Source organism: Lepidochelys olivacea, assembly GCF_965140295.1.
Source record: "Lepidochelys olivacea isolate rLepOli2 genome assembly, chromosome: 10".
Taxonomy (NCBI): domain Eukaryota; kingdom Metazoa; phylum Chordata; order Testudines; family Cheloniidae; genus Lepidochelys; species Lepidochelys olivacea.
The window spans coordinates 49857747-49875995 of NC_140420.1; the positions used below are offsets into that span (position 1 = coordinate 49857747).

The following is an 18249-nucleotide window of genomic DNA, read 5'->3' on the forward strand; positions in this document are numbered from 1 at the left end:
ATGTGTAACTTTCTAACCTGGATCTGTTTGTATCTAGGTGAAGACATTCAGATTTACCAGCTTTCTGGCCATATTCCCACATGCTCTGAGTCCAGTCTGTCTGGTTTTAAATTCTGTTCCCTTTTCTTTGCAAATTCATATGCTCCTAAGCAAAATTACAGAATCAGAAAAACAGACTTCTGTTATGTGGGTGGAAAAGATGTGCAGCTGCTGTAAAGTGTCTGACTTTTAGGAGGCTGCTGAGATTGTTTTAGGTTCTTACTGCACCCATCACTGAAGTATCTGAGTGAGATTTACCTTTTCCCCTCTTCTCTCTTCCTCTCAAGCATTCTTCTTACTATACGTTATAGATATACACCGAGAACATGAAAAGGTGGAAGTTGCCACACCAATTCTTAAGAGTGACCAGAAAGCTTGAAGTGTTCTCCTGTCCTGAAAGACGATCCCTCACTCTCACAGATCTTGGGAGACAGACCAGTCCTCGCTTACAGACAGCCCCCTAACCTGAAGCAAATACTCACCAGCAACCACACAACAAAAACCACTAACCCAAGAACCTATCCTTGCAACAAAGCCCGATGCCAACTCCGTCCACATATCTAGTCAAGTGACACCATCATAAGACCTAATCACATCAGCCATGCCATCAGGGGCTCGGTCACCTGCACATCTACCAATGTGATATATGCCATCATGTGCCAGCAATGCCCCTCTGCCATGTACACTGGCCAAACTGGACAGTCTCTACACAAAAGAATAAATGGATACAAATCTGACATCAGGAATCGTAACATTCAAAAACCAGTAGGAGAACACTTCAACCTCTCTGGCCACTCAGTAACAGACTTAAAGGTGGCAATTTTGTAACAGAAAAGCCTCAAAAACAGACTCCAATGAGAAACTGTTGAACTGGAATTAATTTGCAAACTAGATACCATTAACTTGGGCTTGAATAGAGACTGGGAGTGGCTGGGTCATTACACAAATTGAATCTATTTCCCCTTGTTAAGTATCCTCACACCATCTTGTCAACTGTCTGAAATGGGCCAGCTTGATTATCACTACAAAAGTTCTTCTTCTCCTGCCAATAGTGCATCTTAATTAATTAGCCTCTTAGAGTTGGTGTGGCAACTTCCACCTTTTCATGTTGTGGGTGTGGGTGCGTGTGTGTATATTTATTTATATATAATCTTCTTACTATACGTTCCATTCTATGCAACTGATGAGGTGGGTTTTAGCCCATGAAAGCGTATGCTCAAATAAATTTGTTAGTCTCCAAGGTGCCACAAGGACTCCTGTTCTTTCAACTGGAGAGGGTAATTCATCTACACGCCCAGCTTTGGTGCCTTATGCTGAAGGAACAACGTAGATCATTAGTGTGGAGAGCAGAGGAGAAGTTGCTGTAAATAATTTTTCTCTCTCTCTCTCTCTTTCTCTTTTATATTACCTGGAGCATGGTAACAAGCCTAATTGAACTGGCAACCTGCCACCAGCAATAAGTCTGAGGCTATTGCTACACTAAAATGCGAGAGCAGTACCAATGTAGTGCTTCAGTGTGTACCAGGGGTGGGCAAATTTTTTGGCCTGAGGGCCACATCAGGATTGCAAACTGTATGGAGGGCTGGGTAGGGAAGGCTGTGCCTCTGCAAACATCCTGGCCCCCCCCCTCCCATCCAACCCCCCCAACTGCCCCCCTCAGAACCCTCAACCCATCCAGCCCACTCTGCTCCTTGTCCCCTGACTGCTCCTCCTAGGCCCCCACATCTGACCTCCCCCGCCCCCCACTCCAACTGCCCTGACCCCTATCCACACCCCCACCCCCTGACAAGCCCCTGGGACTCCCATGCCTATCCGACCCTCCCCTGACAGTGCCCCCCATCCACCCACTTCCTGTCCCCTGACTGCCCCCTGGTCCCCAGCCCCTTAGCATGCTGGAGACAGCTGCAGTGTGTGGCAGGAATGGCGAGCTGAGGCTGTAGGGGAGGGAGGACAGCGGGGGAGGGGCCGGGGGCTAGCCTCCCCAGCTGGGGGCTCAGGGGGCTGGGCAGGATGGTCCCGCGGGCTGTAGTTTGCCCACCTCTGGTATAAACACTTGCTACTGATGTGATAAATGAGGGAGGAGGGGTAGCTCCCTTTTATGAACACCCAGCCAGCCAGTAGCTATGAAATCCCTCTTGGTAGCTGTTCTCTAGTTGCTCTACCTGTAAAGGGTTAAAAAGTCTGACTGCATGCATAGGTAAAAGGAAGTGAGTGGGCACCTGGCCAAGAGAGCCAATGGGAAGGCTAGAACTTTTTAAAATTGAAACAAGACTCCCCTTTTGTCTGTCTGTGGCGGTTCTCCTGGAGCGAGGGGACAGGGCAGAATTAAGTTGTAAGAAGCTTGGGGCCAGGTATGAAAAGATCATCAGGACCATACCTAGAAACTACTCATTTAAACCCCCAGATATGTAAGTAGATCAGGGAATGTCTAGGAAGATGCAATTAGGTTTATCCCTTTTATTTCTTTATCGCTTGTGGACTCCTCTGTGCTAACCCCAAATGCTTGTTTTGCTTGTAATCTTTTAAGCTGGACCTCAAGAACTATTCTTGATGCTTAATCTTTGTATTTGATCTTTTTAAATCTAGCAATAGCCTAAGTTTTCAGATATATTTTCTTCCTTTTGTTTTTTAATAAAATTTTACCTTTTTTTAAGAACAGAATTGGATTGTTGAGTCCTAAGAGGTTTGTGCATATGTTGTTTAATTAGCTAGTGGCAACAGCTGATTTCCTTTGTTTTTCTTTCTCAGCTCTTCCCTGGAGGGGGGCATGAAAGGGCTTGAGGGTATCCCACACAAAGGAATTCCAAAGTGCACCTTCCTGGGTTCTCAAAGGGGTTTTGGGCTTGGGTGATGGCAGCATCTACCAATCCAAGGTCAGAGAAAAGCTGTAACCCTGGGAGCTTAATACAAGCCTGGAGTGACAAGTAATAATTTTTTAGAGTCCTCGTAGGCCCCCACCTTCTGCCCTCGAAGTGGAAGAGTGGGGAATCAGCCTTGACAACAGGGATGGGAGGGATTCTCCTGTCGTTGTTAATGCAACTCCCTGAACGACGATAGGTCGACGAAAGAATTGTGCTGTCTGCAGTGAGGGTTAGGTTAGCTACATCTCTCAGGGATGTGGATTTTTCACATCTCTGAGAGACATAACTATGCCAGTGTAAATTTTCAGTGGAAACTAGCCTTAACTTGATGTGAAGCATCTTGTCAACCGGTGTGGGCATTAGGGTAGCATCAGTTTTGTTTTTCACTTGTGATGTTTTCTACATAAAAGGGAGAGGCTTACTTGTCATGCACATTGTGTAAAGAGTTGTCACTTTGGATGGGCTATCACCAGCAGGAGAGTGAATTTGTGTGGGGGGGTGGAGGGTGAGAAAACCTGGATTTGTGCTGGAAATCACTTTAGATAAGCTATTACCAGCAGGACAGTGGGGTGGGAATAGGTATTGTTTCATATTCTCTGTGTATATATAAAGCCTGCTGCAGTTTCCACGATATGCATCTGAGGAAGTGAGCTGTAGCTCACGAAAGCTTATGCTCTAATAAATTGGTTAGTCTCTAAGGTGCCACAAGTCCTCCTTTTCTTTTTGCGAATACAGACTAACACGGCTGCTACTCTGAAACCTGCTGTTAAAATGACTTTTAAATGCTTTACAGTGCATGAACATGCACTGCTGGCTTCAAACAATTTAATGTAAGAGTCAATGCTTCCCTGTACGGCTACAGTCCAATAAGCAATTATCAGCCATGCAAACTTCATGTTAAACAGGCAAGCTTTACATGCTGGTTTTCTTCTAACAAGCTCAAAGTAATATTAGATGAAATTCAAAATTGGATTGTGAGGATAAAGTAGTGAGGACTGTTGTGGGATCTTTAATACTCAAGGCCTCAAATGAGATCTTAAAGATTAGTGGCTGTCACACAGTCAGCCATAATAGCTGTGAAGGTAGTCTTGGCAGTGCAACAATAATAAACCTTGTAATTGTATAAGTCTTGTAGAATAAATTTCACAGCATTTTGGAGTGAGCCTCCCAGCCCTGTCACTGACTTGAGCTAGTGATGTTTTGGCTAATGCTCTTAAAAATAGCTGTATTGACCATACTTTAAAGTTGTGGCTTGGACTCTAGCCCCACCAGCTCAAGTTTGTCAACCCAGGCTGGGAGCCTCATTCCAGCTTGCTCCAAAGTAGTGTGCTGAGGGGCTGGTCCAGAGCCTGCTGAGCTCCACTAGGAGCCTTTCTTTTGATTTCAGTGGGCTTTGGCTCAGGTCCTTACAGTGTAATATACTGTGGCCTGCATGTTTGAATGAATGCTTGCAAATTGTTATCTGGCTCTTAGTTTTTGCTCAATGTCATACCGTATGTGTGAGAGACAACCCTTCGGACTGGAATAGCTGCCAGTTCTCCACACAATAAGCACCATTCCTTCAAATCCCTTTTTAAAACTCCACTCATTATTCCTCTCTGTGCTGATCTCTGCACCTTCTCAGGGCTGCCCTCTTCTCTCTGGTCATACTGAGGTGATGGAAAGGTCTTTGGGGTGGTATTTTCATGAAAATGTGATCTGCTCAGGCTCTCTTTAAAAATAATAGTGAGCTGCCAGCTCAAGGCCCCAGTACAAAATAGAACTTTCCCAACCTTAGAAATTAACTGAACAAAACACAATTAACTATAAAATGGAAACAGTATATGCCCATTGCTGAGGGCAACACACAGCTGGTGGGTGATAAGTCAGCTCGTGTCCTATTTCCCATTGTCTAACACATAAATTACTAATATGTTTCTAGCCTAGCGGGTGTTGCATTCCCTTTCACTCTAGCACTCTCAGCTTTGGATTTGCTCTGTCACCCATCTGGCTTGACTTGGTGGCACTGGTCTGTAAAGGGACTGATTTGGGGGAGGGGAAGAGATGATGGGAATTGGCAGCACTGGAGTCGTGCTCCTTAATTGAGTGTTTAGGTGTCGGTATTACCAAGCCTGTATCTGTTAGAGAACTGACCCTTTGGTATAGTCCTAGCGTAAGTGCCCATGATGCAATATGTCCACTACAGCTGTGGGGCTTCAGCCTAAGTTTTGTTTGATGTCTATGCTTGTACTGTACTGCAGCATTGCAGCTGCACTGCCCTCTTGGCATCTATTGCACAGTTCCTAGCACAACCCCCTGGGGCTCTTTCCAGATCTGGGGGATTGCAGGAATGTGCCCATCGTCTCCTGGTCCAGCTGTTCCAAACAGTTCATGAGGCTGGTCTTCTCTACATCCCTCCCCAATGGTGCTGTCCAGAAGCACGTCAGGCTGAGGAGGGAGGGAATGTTGTGTGCAGTCCAGCTCTCCCTAAAGGGAGAGGTGTCCTGTGCCAGGCTTGGCCCACTGTTATGGCAGTGATCCTTCAGTCCCGTCATCATTTCAAGATACTACTTGCCACGGCTGGTGCTCTCCTTCCAGACCAGTTATGCTGACACACAATGTGGTTAGAAGCGCAACCCAGAGACTGGCTGCGACACTGTTAGGAATGTGAATGTGTAGCATGTCCTAGACCTGCTGGGGGATCCCAAAGTGCCCAGCACACCATATTTCTCAGGTACAGATATGGCCTATGACCCGTCTTTTGTAAGGAGGATTTTGCTGGTGCTACCTTCTGCTCTTCTTTGGGAAAGATGATGGTTCCCAGCTGTCTGTTACTGCTGCCCTATTTCACAGGATCTCCTCCACCGAAACAGACTCCCTGGCCAGAGCACTTCTTCCAAAAAAGATTTTTCCTCAACCACAACTAAAATAGGGGGGAGAAAAAGGTTCATGTTTCATTCCCTGCAGCACATTTGCTGTGATCACACTGCACACTAATGATAATCCTCAGAAGGGGATTTTCCTGGTACATCTTAATTTAGGGTTTTTTTTAGTGATATGTGGGCAGTGCCCTTCCCCAACCCCACCCCCTGTCCTTAGGTGACTGTGGCTGAGCACCTTTTGGGGAAGGTTGTGAGTTGATTTTGGGCTTGGACCTTCTCTCCTTTTGCCAGGGGGAAATCTGCAAAAGTAATTTTCTGCAGGTGAGAAACAAATTGTTGTAAAAGGGAAATGAGCGCAGAGCCTCAAGGCGATTCAGGGTGGGATTGTGCAAAGGCTATGCAGGACCGGTTTCACCTTAGCTATGTCATGCTTTATGCAGCAGCCCCTATCTCTAGAGTCTTAAATCTGATGAACACTTGCTAACCCCTACCTCCCTTGCTACTAGGGCATCGAAGGAAAAACTGGGTCTTTTTTGCTCCACGGGGGATACGTGTTCAAACAATACATTTGGTTTTGGCTGCACAGATGCTTCCACAGCAAGGCTCATGTGTACGGCTCGACCAAATTCACGGCCATGAAAAATGCATCACAGACCATGAAATCGGATCTTTTGTGTGCTTTTATCTTACATTTATACAGATTTTGTGTGGGGAGACCAGAGTTTCTAAAATTGGGGGTCCTGACCCAAAAGGGAGTTGCAGGGGGGTCACAAGGTTATTTTAGGGGTCACAGTATAGCCATCCTTTCTTCTATGGTGACTTCAGAGCTGGGTGACATACCATACCATGCTACCCTTACTTCTGCGCTGCTGCTGGCAGTGGCTTTGCCTGCAGAGCTGAGCTCCTGGCCAGCAGCCGCCGCTCTCCAGCTGCTCAGCTCTGAAGGCAGCGCTGCCCCCAGCAGCAGCACAGAAGTAAGAGTAGGAGTAACACATACCGCCCCACCCAATAACCTTGTGAGCCCCAACAACTCCCTTTTGGGTCAGGATCCCTACAATTACAACACCGAAATTTCAGATTTAAACAGCTGAAATTATGAAATTTACCATTTTAAAAATCCTATGAACATGAAATTGACAAAAATGGACCATGAATTTGGTAGGGCCCTACTTATGTGGCTCAGTCCTTAGCGCAAACCTGGCTAACACACTGTAACCTACTAACACTGTTCCACCTCGGTTTGCCTGCACAGTACCCATGGAAGAGGTATCACTTTAACATCCTGGTTTAGAGTCACTTTTTGACCACAATAGGCAAGGACCTAGTCCAGGAACCTGCCTTTAAACACGGATTTGAAACACTTGTGTTTTCCACATGGGCCAAGCAAACACTGAGGCCTTGAATACATTACAACAAATGTTTGTGACTGAACATTGCCAGCAATCCGTGTAGCTGACAGTGCTCAACAGGCTTTCACTGTAACTGTAGACAAATCCAAACTCTGTTCACTGCCAGTTCATCTTAAACCAGTTGCCTGGCACCTGTGTTCAGTAACAGTTCTGTTTTTCAGTATAGATAAGGCCTGGTTAAACCAGTTTCAGTGTCAGTGGGGATGGAGCCAGTAGGGAAATGGCAGTGACCAGACCTGAGGGATCTAGTAGTACAAGAGTAGTTACTAGAATTTAATCATAGAAATGTCAGGTTGGATGGGATCTCAAGTTTATCTAGTCCAGCCCCTGTCATGGAGGCAGGACTAAGTAAACCTAGATTATCCCTGACAGGTGTTTAACCTGTTCTTAAACACCTCCAGTGACAGGGATTCCACAATCTCCCTTGGTAACCTGCTCCATTGCTTACCTGTCCTTTATAATCAGAAAGTTTTTCCTAATGTTTACATTCATGTTTTTAGAGAAACCCACCCTTGTGTTACTGCTTCTTCCAGCAGGAAGGCTACAGCCTGCTGCTGTCAAGGGTGACGAAGGAATTTCTAATGAAAGCAGGAGAGGCCAGCGATGGACGCAGCTTTTCTTTAAGCTATGGGTCACCTGCTCTCTTTTTCTGCATGGAGAGAGGGCACTATGTGGCCCCTTGTCAGCAAACAGGCAGGCTGGCAGCATCCTGTTTCCTTAGTAGGATAATGCTTGCGGAGAGCAGTTTTCCTTGAGGCTCTCTTATAGCTTCCAAAGGCTTATTTTTTTCTTTTCCAAAAGTGAGACCTCAGACCAATCATGAGAGGAGCCTGAACATCCCCTATTGCCAGTGGAGTGGGAGGGAGGGAGGACACTTGAGCAGCAGGTCATCATCTTGTTCGGTTGGGCCCAGCAAGTGGTTTACAGCTGCAATGCTGTGAGCTGTCCATCTTATTTACATCTCCCCGCCATGCTCTCATTTATCTTCCTTTAGGCCCCAGCTCCGTCCTCCCCCCCCAACACATATTTCTGTCAGTCAGAAGGAGTCCATAAGTGCTGTATAGTATTACTTTCTGCCTAAAATACATAGCTGTCAGGAAACCTCCTTCCAGAGGACAGCTGATTTCCCAAAACCCGGCTGCGGACACAGAAAGCGTGATGAAGTACTGCTGTTTGAACGCTCTTCATGCCAGCACTGCAAGTGAGGATCATTACAGTAACTGCACAGCACTTCAACGCACTTTAAGAACCCCAACTCACGCTCAGCTTGGCTGGGTTACTATACTTGAAGTCTGCGTGGGAGACATGGTGGGTCAGTATCAACGAAAGATCTAATTAACACTCCTGCCAGGACACAGGATGATACACCAGTGAGGTGGGGAGAAAATGGGAAAAGCCAGCTCTAAACAAGGACACCGATCAAATGTGGTGCCTGCTCTGATGTGTGCTTGGTTAAAGGAGTTGGCACCGGACCCTGTCCCTGCCTCCTCCTCACCCCCAATCCTGGCAGGGTGTGGAAAACCTGGATTTGTGCTGGAAATGGCCCACCTGATGATCACTTTAGATAAGCTATTACCAGCAGGACAGTGGGGTGGGAGGAGGTATTGTTTCATATTCTCTGTGTATATATAACATCTGCTGCAGTTTCCACGGTATGCATCCGATGAAGTGAGCTGTAGCTCACAAAAGCTCATGCTCAAATAAATTGGTTAGTCTCTAAGGTGCCACAAGTACTCCTTTTCTTTCTGCGAATACAGACTAACACGGCTGTTACTCTGAAACCTGATATTTATCAAGACTCCTTATCTCTCTAATAGTAGGGCTTCTCTCTGTTTTTGTATCCCCCACATGGAGGCTGAATCAAGCTGCGACTGTAGTAAAAAAAACTTTAGCAGAACAAAGTCATTGTCACTCATATCTTAGTTCCTCTCAATGGGCTGAGACACAAGAAGGGCCCAGCACTCCTTCTCTAAAGACAAAGCTTTTCTCACGTCTATCAGTGCACTGAAGGCTCTTCCATTCACGCTTGTGTTAACGTTCTTATCCTGGGAAGGTTAAAGTTCACCACTTTCCCAAGAAGCTTCTACACTGACTGTTCCAGCTTGGAACGTCCAAACAATTCTTCCTTAGACACAGCTATTGGACACTGGCAAAGAGGAAGGGAATGCACAAAATTCCCTCCCCCACTCCCTGTATTGAAAGTGAATGGTCTCTCATATGTGCAACCCCCTTCCTAAGAGCCGTCTAATCTTGTTACAAAACAAGCCAGGGCATCATGTACACAAGATAATATGGCCTTCTTTTGTATCAGCTTTTCCACTGCAAATATCAATCCAGCCACCACAAAAAAATGGCTTGTTTAGACTGAGTTTGGGATTGAACAATAACAATGATATTTTCCACCTGAAAAACCTATAGGTATGCTAATCTAAAAGTGCTTTACAAAATTGGGGAAGCATTATTATTCCCATGTTACAGCTGGAGAAACTGAGGCACAGAGCGGTTTAGTGACTTGCCCAAAGTCACAGTGCAAGTAATTTGTTATTAAAATAACAAAATAAAATTGGGTTCTTTAAATAGTCCAAACAGAGTTCTTCATTTGCAGGAAATTTTAGTTGGAAAATATGCTAGACTTTTTTTTCTAACTGTGCTTGTATCCTCAAATACAGAGGGGTGGGGAAGAAAGCTAACCTCTCTGCAGTCAAGTCAAAGGAAGTTTGATCAAACTAAAATACTAGTAAAGCTCTTACTTAATATTGACCATGCAGCCTTAACTCAGTTTGGGGGGCTAACTGAACTATGGCGCTGGTTGCATAGCTGTGACCATACAAGCTGTGTGTAAAATGCTTGTCATAGGACCTGATCCTGCTCTCATTGAACTCAGTAGTAAAACTCCTTTTGACTTCAAGGAGTTTGTTAGGGTTCTTTAGGATCCAAAGTGATTTTTTTAATAATGCACTTGTATGCTCTTTGGCCTAAAGAGGCCTGAGTATAAACAGATCATCCCACTCTGAGCAAAATTCTGTTTGGTATTTGGCCTTAGAAATACCTAGAATGTCAAGTCTGGTGTTTCCTGGAGAACATCTGAGAGGTCTCAGGAATGTTTATTATTAGTGTTAACATCTTAACTGAAGGGAGTCAACATGTTGAATCTATGACAAAGACTTCCTTTATCCAAAATGTGAATTGGTCATTGGACTTAAATAGTTGCCCCCAAACCAAAAACAACAGTTGAAATTGTTGTAACTTAAAGTTGCTTTGTCTTTCTTGATGCTTGTGATATCATTTCACTAGTTCAACAAGACATGAATTTCTAATGTAGAAGAATAAGCCAAAGTCCTTCCCCCTCTTCTTAAAAAACAAAACCAAAAACCCACACCACCTTTCAGCCATATGATTTACAAGAAGCAAAGAACGACCCAAGCCCAGTTTTTAATTTTCTTTTGCAGGTCACCTTTAGGCTTTAGTTCTGTGAAAGCCGCTCTCATGGCCCAAGGGAAAGTGAGGCAAAAGCCCAGCTCCTCTCTCCTTACTGGTGCTAACTATGCTGATCATGCTCAGTGCAGATACAACAGAACAGCAGCTGGGTAGCGTTTTTCCTTGCATTCAAAAGGGTGGTAAGTGGTGTTGGCAGAACAACAGTAACTTATCCTACCCCTACTTTCAGTTTTGCTAAGCAACAACCTGCAATGTCTTATCTCTAAAGGGGCTTAATTGCCCAGTGCTATAAGTAATACCTCCTATAGCAGCTGTAAGGGATAGTAAGAATAAAGTTGCTATGTAGGAGCAGTGGCTGATTTTTCAAGCCCTGACAACTTGTCTGTTTTATGCTCTTCAAATTTGGTACGAACCTGGGCTAAAGGCTAATGGTGACCTTTCAGCACAGGAGCAGACAGCAAACTGCATGAAGTGCACTTAGAGGAGCGTGGCTACTCTAAACTAGTACAGTTGAATCAGCTAGCTAGCTCTGATGAGAGGGACAGCAGCTCTACGCTAGCAGATGTGTGAGCAGCTGGCTGACACCATACTCAACATACGCCAAACTGCTGGATTTATGCACAGGACATCTTCCCTGCAAGAGAAACAAAGCAAATACAATCATACAAGTACATCATGCCCTGAAAGTGTGTGTTAATATCAGCTATTCCACCTGGCTGGTGCTCAGGCTCAGCTGCTCTCACCCCCCCTCCCCCTATTTTGGCCTGAAGTTGGCATCACCTGAGGCCTAGCTCATAATGAAATGTATGTTGATCTCCACCTGCTTTCACTTAAGCTGTATATAGCAATCAGTTAGACTGCTGATGCAATCAGGAATCTCCACTAGGGAAATAGCTTCTAGGGAAAGAATTCAGAAGCAGCAAGGATGCTTTTACTATGAGGGGGTAAATTGCTGGCCAACAAGGAGAGAAGACAGCTAAGGTAGGAGCTGTTTTTTGTTCATGTCTTGCTTGCATGTTCTGTTCTCACTAAAGCAGAAGGAAGCTGAGTGTTTTACCTGAAGCAAACCTGAGGGCAACATCTTTTGAGGTGGCAAACAATTGGGGTGTTTCATGCAGTTACCCTACTGCAGTTCTGCTAACTGTGTTCAACTAACTTGCTGTGCAAGGTGCTTTCTTAGGCAGTAAAAACTCCCTGGAAACCCCTCTAGCTCTGGGTGCTGTGACCCCTCAGCTAAAAAGAAACTGCTGGACCAAGCTGTTCAGGAGAGGGGCTGCCTTTACATTGTGTAGAACGCTGTGCATATTGTTGGTTCTTTAGTAATGGGAGTGATGGGAGCCTGCTGCTTTTTATTACTGTATTTTATAAGTTAGTGACAGTGGTTTTTCTCAAACCTAAACCCATTAGTTAAAGCATATGCTGCTCCCCCCTGACAACCTCTGTACAAGGACTGTTGTGGAACCATTGTGGTCAAGTACCTACTCCCTATTTTTTTTTTTCCTTTTAATCTGAACGTCCTATTCTTACTCTTTTTAGCTCTGTATCCATTTGAAACTAGTCATTACAAAGACAGGTCTGGCTGGCTCAATGTCCTATGTCAGGCAGGATTTGCCATGTATCAGTGAGAATAAGAGACGCGTGTGACTGCCTGTCAGTCTGGAATAGAGAGAGAGTTGGCTGGCTTCCTGGGAGCAGGACGGGGTTCCAGGAACCTGGACTCCTGTAGAGCTCTGTAGTCCCATGAGCTAGCTTGAAGATCCACCGGCTGCTGCGTGTAGGATCCCTAAAGCAGCAACTCTTCAGTTCCCACCTCCTTCCCTCTGGCAATAAGATGCCTGGCCTGGGGAAAGCCTGCTGGTGCTTTCTCTCTCTCGACAGCTACCCAAAAAGCCCAGAAAGCATGTATCTGGCCCTTTAATGTCAGGCAGCACCTGTGCAGTAATTGCCTCTGGCTAGCTCTGGACAGGTTGAAGGGGCCTGTGCCCATCTTGCACCAAGACCATGACCCCTATGCACACTCCTCCTAGTCTAGGGCACCCCAGCTGGGTATTGCTCAGAATCTAGTTCAGCCCTTCATTCCAGGGCTTGGAGAGCTGTGTGGAGGAAGCATGCTCAGATAGCCAGTATAGGAGAAGGTGCTTTCTGCACCTTCCTTTCAGCAGGATTTTATGGCCCTCTGTTGCTGGGTTTTCTGAAGGACTTTCATGTAGGTGACCTTATCTGGAAGGATACTGAACCTGCTACAAGGGAGACAGTAAAGAGGAGGGAAATATTAGTTTGAAATGCAAGAGGTGTAAGGAACTTCTGGCAATAATTAAAATGCAGTGGATGTTCTAGCTAAAAGACTGTAAGGGTATGTCTACATTGCAGTTAGACACCTGTGGCTGGCCTGTGCCAGCTGACTTGAGCTTGTGTCACTGTCTAGTTGCAGTGTAGGCACTCAGGCTGCAGCCTGAGCTCTGGGACCCTCCCATCTCGCAGGGTCACAGAACCCCAGGCTGCAGCCAAAACCTCAACATCTACACTGCAGTTAAACAGCCCCTTAGCCCAAGCCCCATGAGCCTGAGTCAGCTGGCATAAGCCAGCTGCGGATGTCTAATTTCAGTGTAGACCTACCCTAAGCGTGTCATCGCATTCCAGCTATGCAGAGTGATTGTGTGGTGACATAGTACTTATCTCACTGTAAAATCTTACTGGAGACAAGGTACATCATGTAGCTGGAAGAGATCAAAACTATAGCCCTACCCATGATTGAGCTTGCCTAGCTACATGACTGTCAAAACTACAGTCCCTGGTTTCCAGTAGGATTTTACAGGGACGGAGATAGTATGCAATAGTGATCCCATTGTAAAAACATGCTTTTGGCAAAGTGAAGACAAAGCCCAAGTTGAAGACGATGGGGGAACCTTCAGGTTACTGCTGTCTGCTAACTTGTGTGAAAACTACACCTGGCTTTGTCTTCAGTAGGATTTTACCATGTGATAGTTACCTTAAATTAAGAATATACCCTGTCTTTGTAGGAAAGACATCTGCATGGCTAGCTTGGAAGTGCTGAGAGGAGAGACTCAACAGGTTGTCAGTTGAAGTGCCCTAAACAGGGCTATTTGCCAAAACTTAAATTCAGAACCAAAAATCAACTAAATCCATGAGCTACAATTGGGCTCCATCCAGGTGTTCCTGGTATTTCTTGTCCCTTTGGTGGGGCACTGTCAGCTGGGTGGATTGGAGATGCCTGCAGGTTTCTTAGGGCCTGGTCAGGATATCTATGGTTAATAGTTACAGGTGTGAGAGAGCCCAGCCAAAAAATGAATAATATACTGTTGTTCAAACAGAACCCCACCCTCCAAAGCACAGTCTAACTCAGCTCAGTACATTTTATTGTGTACCTGCCCTTTAATTATACTAAAGGCTGCCGTGATGCTACTGGCAGTAGCTTGTGAAGCTGGGAACAAAAGCATGAGTGTTGGCTATTTCTCAGCCTGCATCTCTGAGAACAGATTCATGTATGTGAAAGGAGAACTCCACTCAGTCCCAGTCACACAGCTTACACAGTGAAATGTGTTGCTCGCTGCAAGGGTCCCATGAAACAAAAGTTCACTCTGAAACTATACAGCTTTGTCAATAGTTGTCATTTTGGCGCCTCCTGTTGGTGGCAGCCAGCTTACTAAATAGTGATGCTGTCCAGGTGAAACCAGAAGTTTAACAGTCCAGAACAGTTAAACAAGACGCTTTAAAGTTAGTTTAACAGTCAGAGAAAAGGTAATGATTAACACAGATGGCCAGAAAATGGGCAGTTTACCTGCAGGAATTTTTGAGGGAACAATCCCCTTTTGAAATTTTCCCATCAGGGAAATAACTGTTTTCCTAAAGGAAAACATCATGGGGAAAAGATACTTTTCTCCCACATTTTTACTTTACTTCTCCCCCATCCCCCCCCCATTTTTTGCAGTTGGGGGGAAATTAAATTGGCAGAAAATAGGATTTTTCTCCACTTTTAGTCACTGACTGTTTCCCAACTGAAAAACTTAGTGTTACTTTGTGCCGAAATGAAAGTGGTTTTTAATATACACTGTTAGGTTGTTTTTTTTAATTCTTTTTCCCCCTTTATGGGAATTTTATTTTTGTCAAGTGAGGGTTTTTTTGAGAGGGGAAAAACATCTTTTTTTGACACCGCTCCTCTTTTGGGACAAACTTCTTTTCTGAAAAGCTTTTTAAACATGAGAACTGGTCAAAACATTAAGCGTGACTTTTACTGAAAATGGCCCATTTCAAGCACATTCCTTTCTCTTCTCTGAAAATAGGGTACTATGCAGTTTCACAACCAAATGTGAAATATCCCTTTTGCTGAATGTTTGTTTTGCTGTGAAAGCACTGCACAGCTCTAGTGAAACTTTGTCTCCAGCCTAATGCAGCACCTGGACTTTAACCTTTCAGCCACTTTCCACTCTCCAGGTGTGGGTGATTCCTAGAAACTGCATGTGCTCAGGGGGCTGGGATATTTTGATTGGTTCCTCAGTGTTCTATTTCTGACACATGCTACCAAGGTTGATGGGGTGAACTGCATAGTTACAAATATTTTTGTAACCAATTATCAGCCAAGCCCTTCACTCTAAAGAAGAGAAGATAAATCATGAGACCATTGCAATTGCCTTTCTGCCTACAGAGCTATCCCAAATTAGCACCCAGTTCCCAGATACTGTAGTGATGGGTACATTATAGACTGAAGGGGTTATGTATGTAGGTATTTATAATTTATTTCACTTAATCAAGGAATGACTGGTGGAGATTGCAAAGTATAAAATGCTTTTATGGGATGTCAAGATGAGCCTGAGAGTAGCAGTCATCACAAAACTGGTAATGACCTCATGATCAGAGATGCAGGTAATAGCTTACCCACAGCAAGAGATTCTATAGACAACGTGGTAACCAGGAGGGGTGCTCCAATGCTTGGTGAAACTCTCTGAGCCCTAAGAGGAATATGGTCTTTACTGAGTACCTGTGTTACTTATTTACAGATTAGACAAGATCTTACTTTTTTTTTTTTATTGAAATCATCTACAAAATGTCTGCCTGCATCAATTCTGGCTGAAAGACTTGCTATTAAAGGAGGCTAGTATCTAAAATCACTCATACTTTAGGTTTCATTTCAAGATGGTTACAGTTGTTTGACTAGCCACACTGCAGATGTCAGCTGGCATACAGTACAGGCCCTAGTTGTGGCCCATTGCTCTCCATTCTTGGGTTATAAAATTCAGATCTGGCCTCAGAAGGCTGTCCCTGGCATCAGCAACCTGTAAGGAGCATTTTATTGTTACTATTTATACTGTGGTAGGGCTTAGAAGCCCTGATCAGGGACAAGCAAAACAAAGATAATCCCTGCCCCACAGAGAAGTTGTCATAGTGACTCAGGCTCTGCCTTTCCACAGCCAGCCCTGGGGAACAGCCCATCACTCCATCTCTTTGGTTTCTATGTTAATATGAAACTGTAAGTCTATTCAAGGCACTTCTAGACGTTCTGTGTACCAGGTCTTGGAGCGGGAGGGGGGGGGGCAAATTGTAAGGAAGCCTTCCTCAGAGGGGGAAGTACAAGGGGTGACAAGTGAGGGGGAACGCATGCGCAAGAGAGGATCCCCAAAAGGGCCGCACTACTTATTTTATTCAGTTTTGTGCTGGGAAACTCTGCTATGGGTTTCTCTGGACTGATTATAGTTCATTAATGTGCTACAGTCCTGTTAACTAAAATGCTGGAACAGTCCCTATAGATTTCTCTCTGGCTTTAAAAGCCTCACTCCATACCCACAGTGCCTCCTCACTTAAAAGATTTTCCTGTTAATGGTGATTATTTGTGCTTTAAATTGACTTTTGATTCGATTTTAAACTCTGAAATTTTAGCAGTTCATTCTCTCCCTAGGAAGTAGTCTTTTCCCCAAGCAAATTCTTGAAGGTTTGTATTGCATCACTAAATACTGAAGGAGGCTCTTATGGTCTGTATTGGATAAATACTGTGGATTTTGGAAGTATTTCTAAATACTAGTCACCTGATAGAATAGGAATGTTGTGGAGAAATTGATCTATGGTGTACAAAATAGCCAGCTTTGCTTATGAGAACTTTCATAAAGTGTAAAAAGAAAAGGAGTACTTGTGGCACCTTAGAGACTAACCAATTTATTTGAGCATAGCTACAGCTCACTTCATTGGATGCATTTGTTAGTCTCTAAGGTGCCACAAGTATTCCCTTTTTCTTTTTGCGAATACAGACTAACACACCTGCTATTCATAAAGTGTGAATGCAATGTGAGGAAGGGAAAAGGAACAAGGACAGACCCATGACAATGATCTCGGAGATGCAGAGGCTGCAGGAGCAGGATGGCTAGGTAGTCGGGAAACCGTAGGGGAGGGGCATCTGAAAGGGAAGGAGAAGATCATGTAGGCTGGGAGATGGGATGGGCAGAGATTAAATCAGGTAACATATAGGCCAATTGCATGTAAGCCTACCGAGTGATTGGCAGCTCCCTGATGAGCTCAAACAGGTCAGTCTAGGAATACAGCTCCAGTGAAAGCCTTTACTTAGCTTTTAAACATGACAAATCATATTAAGGTTATGACACAATCCATCAAAAAAAGGCAACGGCCAACAAAGATCAGGGTCAGGATCTATCCTTATCTCTTTGCCTTTGGATTCCACACAAGGCTGGAGCAATAGAGGACTTGGTGTTTAATAGCAGGAGGAGTTGGTGGTGGGGTAGAAGGGCTTATATTTTCTTTAGCTCAATGCATGTCACAATCCTTTTTAATGTTCTTTAAAGCAGCATTTCATCTTTACGATTTGCCCTAGTTGATCTGATGATAAAATAGGTGGGGAATCCTTACCCATTTCTCCCGTTCATACATTTTGGAGGGGAGGGGGACTGCATGAACTTCTGTCTCGTGTCATATAGCTAAGACCCCGGTATGTCTTCATCCTGAGCACAGCATACCTACACCACCATCCCCATATTCCACACCTCTGTCAAAGATGCTTGTGCTACTTATGCAGATAACGAAAGAGATAATTAATTGGTAGAGAATATGACTGTTGGCACAAGAGTGGCTCCAAGCCTGCCAGGAGGTGATACAGACTTACTGAGGGATATTTCTCATTTTCCATTTTTGTAAGCAATTTTTTTTCTTGAGGAGAAATTTGGTTTGTTGTTTTTCCATACTTTGTCGTAACTTTGAGGCGCTGATGGACTGTGTTCAATGCAATGTTGATGGAACAGTCAAAGGGATAAAAGCCCTTGTAAGACGGGAACCCCTGCAGTGTCTCTGGGAAAACTCCAGTGTGGAGAGAGAGAGGCCTAAAGGAAAAAGGCAGGGACAATTTGTTAGCCTCAAGTGATAATCTTAGAAGAAAATGATATGGCCTCCTCTTGGTGAGCCATTTTGGAGAATAAGGTATTTTTAAGGTCTTAAAGCAGATGCATCTCTTCGTCAAAGCTTTTCGAGGTAAGATCCTGGCACAAATCCTCGTTGACCATTCCTTTCTGCTGTCCACCAGCCATCCTCGCCTTCTGCGATGATTGCTATGATGTCCCCTGCACCAATATCCAGTTCATCGGTGTTCTGAAAGGAGAGACCCAACAGAGGGCGTGGAAATCTGGT

General features: G+C 44.7%; 1 protein-coding gene across 1 annotated transcript in view; it reads right to left on the reverse strand.

Moving 5' to 3' along the window:
- Nucleotides 1–16803: 16803 nt before the first annotated feature.
- Nucleotides 16804–18249, reverse strand: part of PSTPIP1 (proline-serine-threonine phosphatase interacting protein 1) — a 93536-nt gene continuing 92090 nt past the window's right edge. Inside the window, exon 15 of the mRNA XM_084640957.1 lies at nucleotides 16804–18210. Within this exon, the coding sequence (XP_084497083.1) occupies nucleotides 18079–18210 (132 nt within the window). The 3' untranslated portion in view covers nucleotides 16804–18078. The remainder of the gene's footprint in view (nucleotides 18211–18249) is intronic.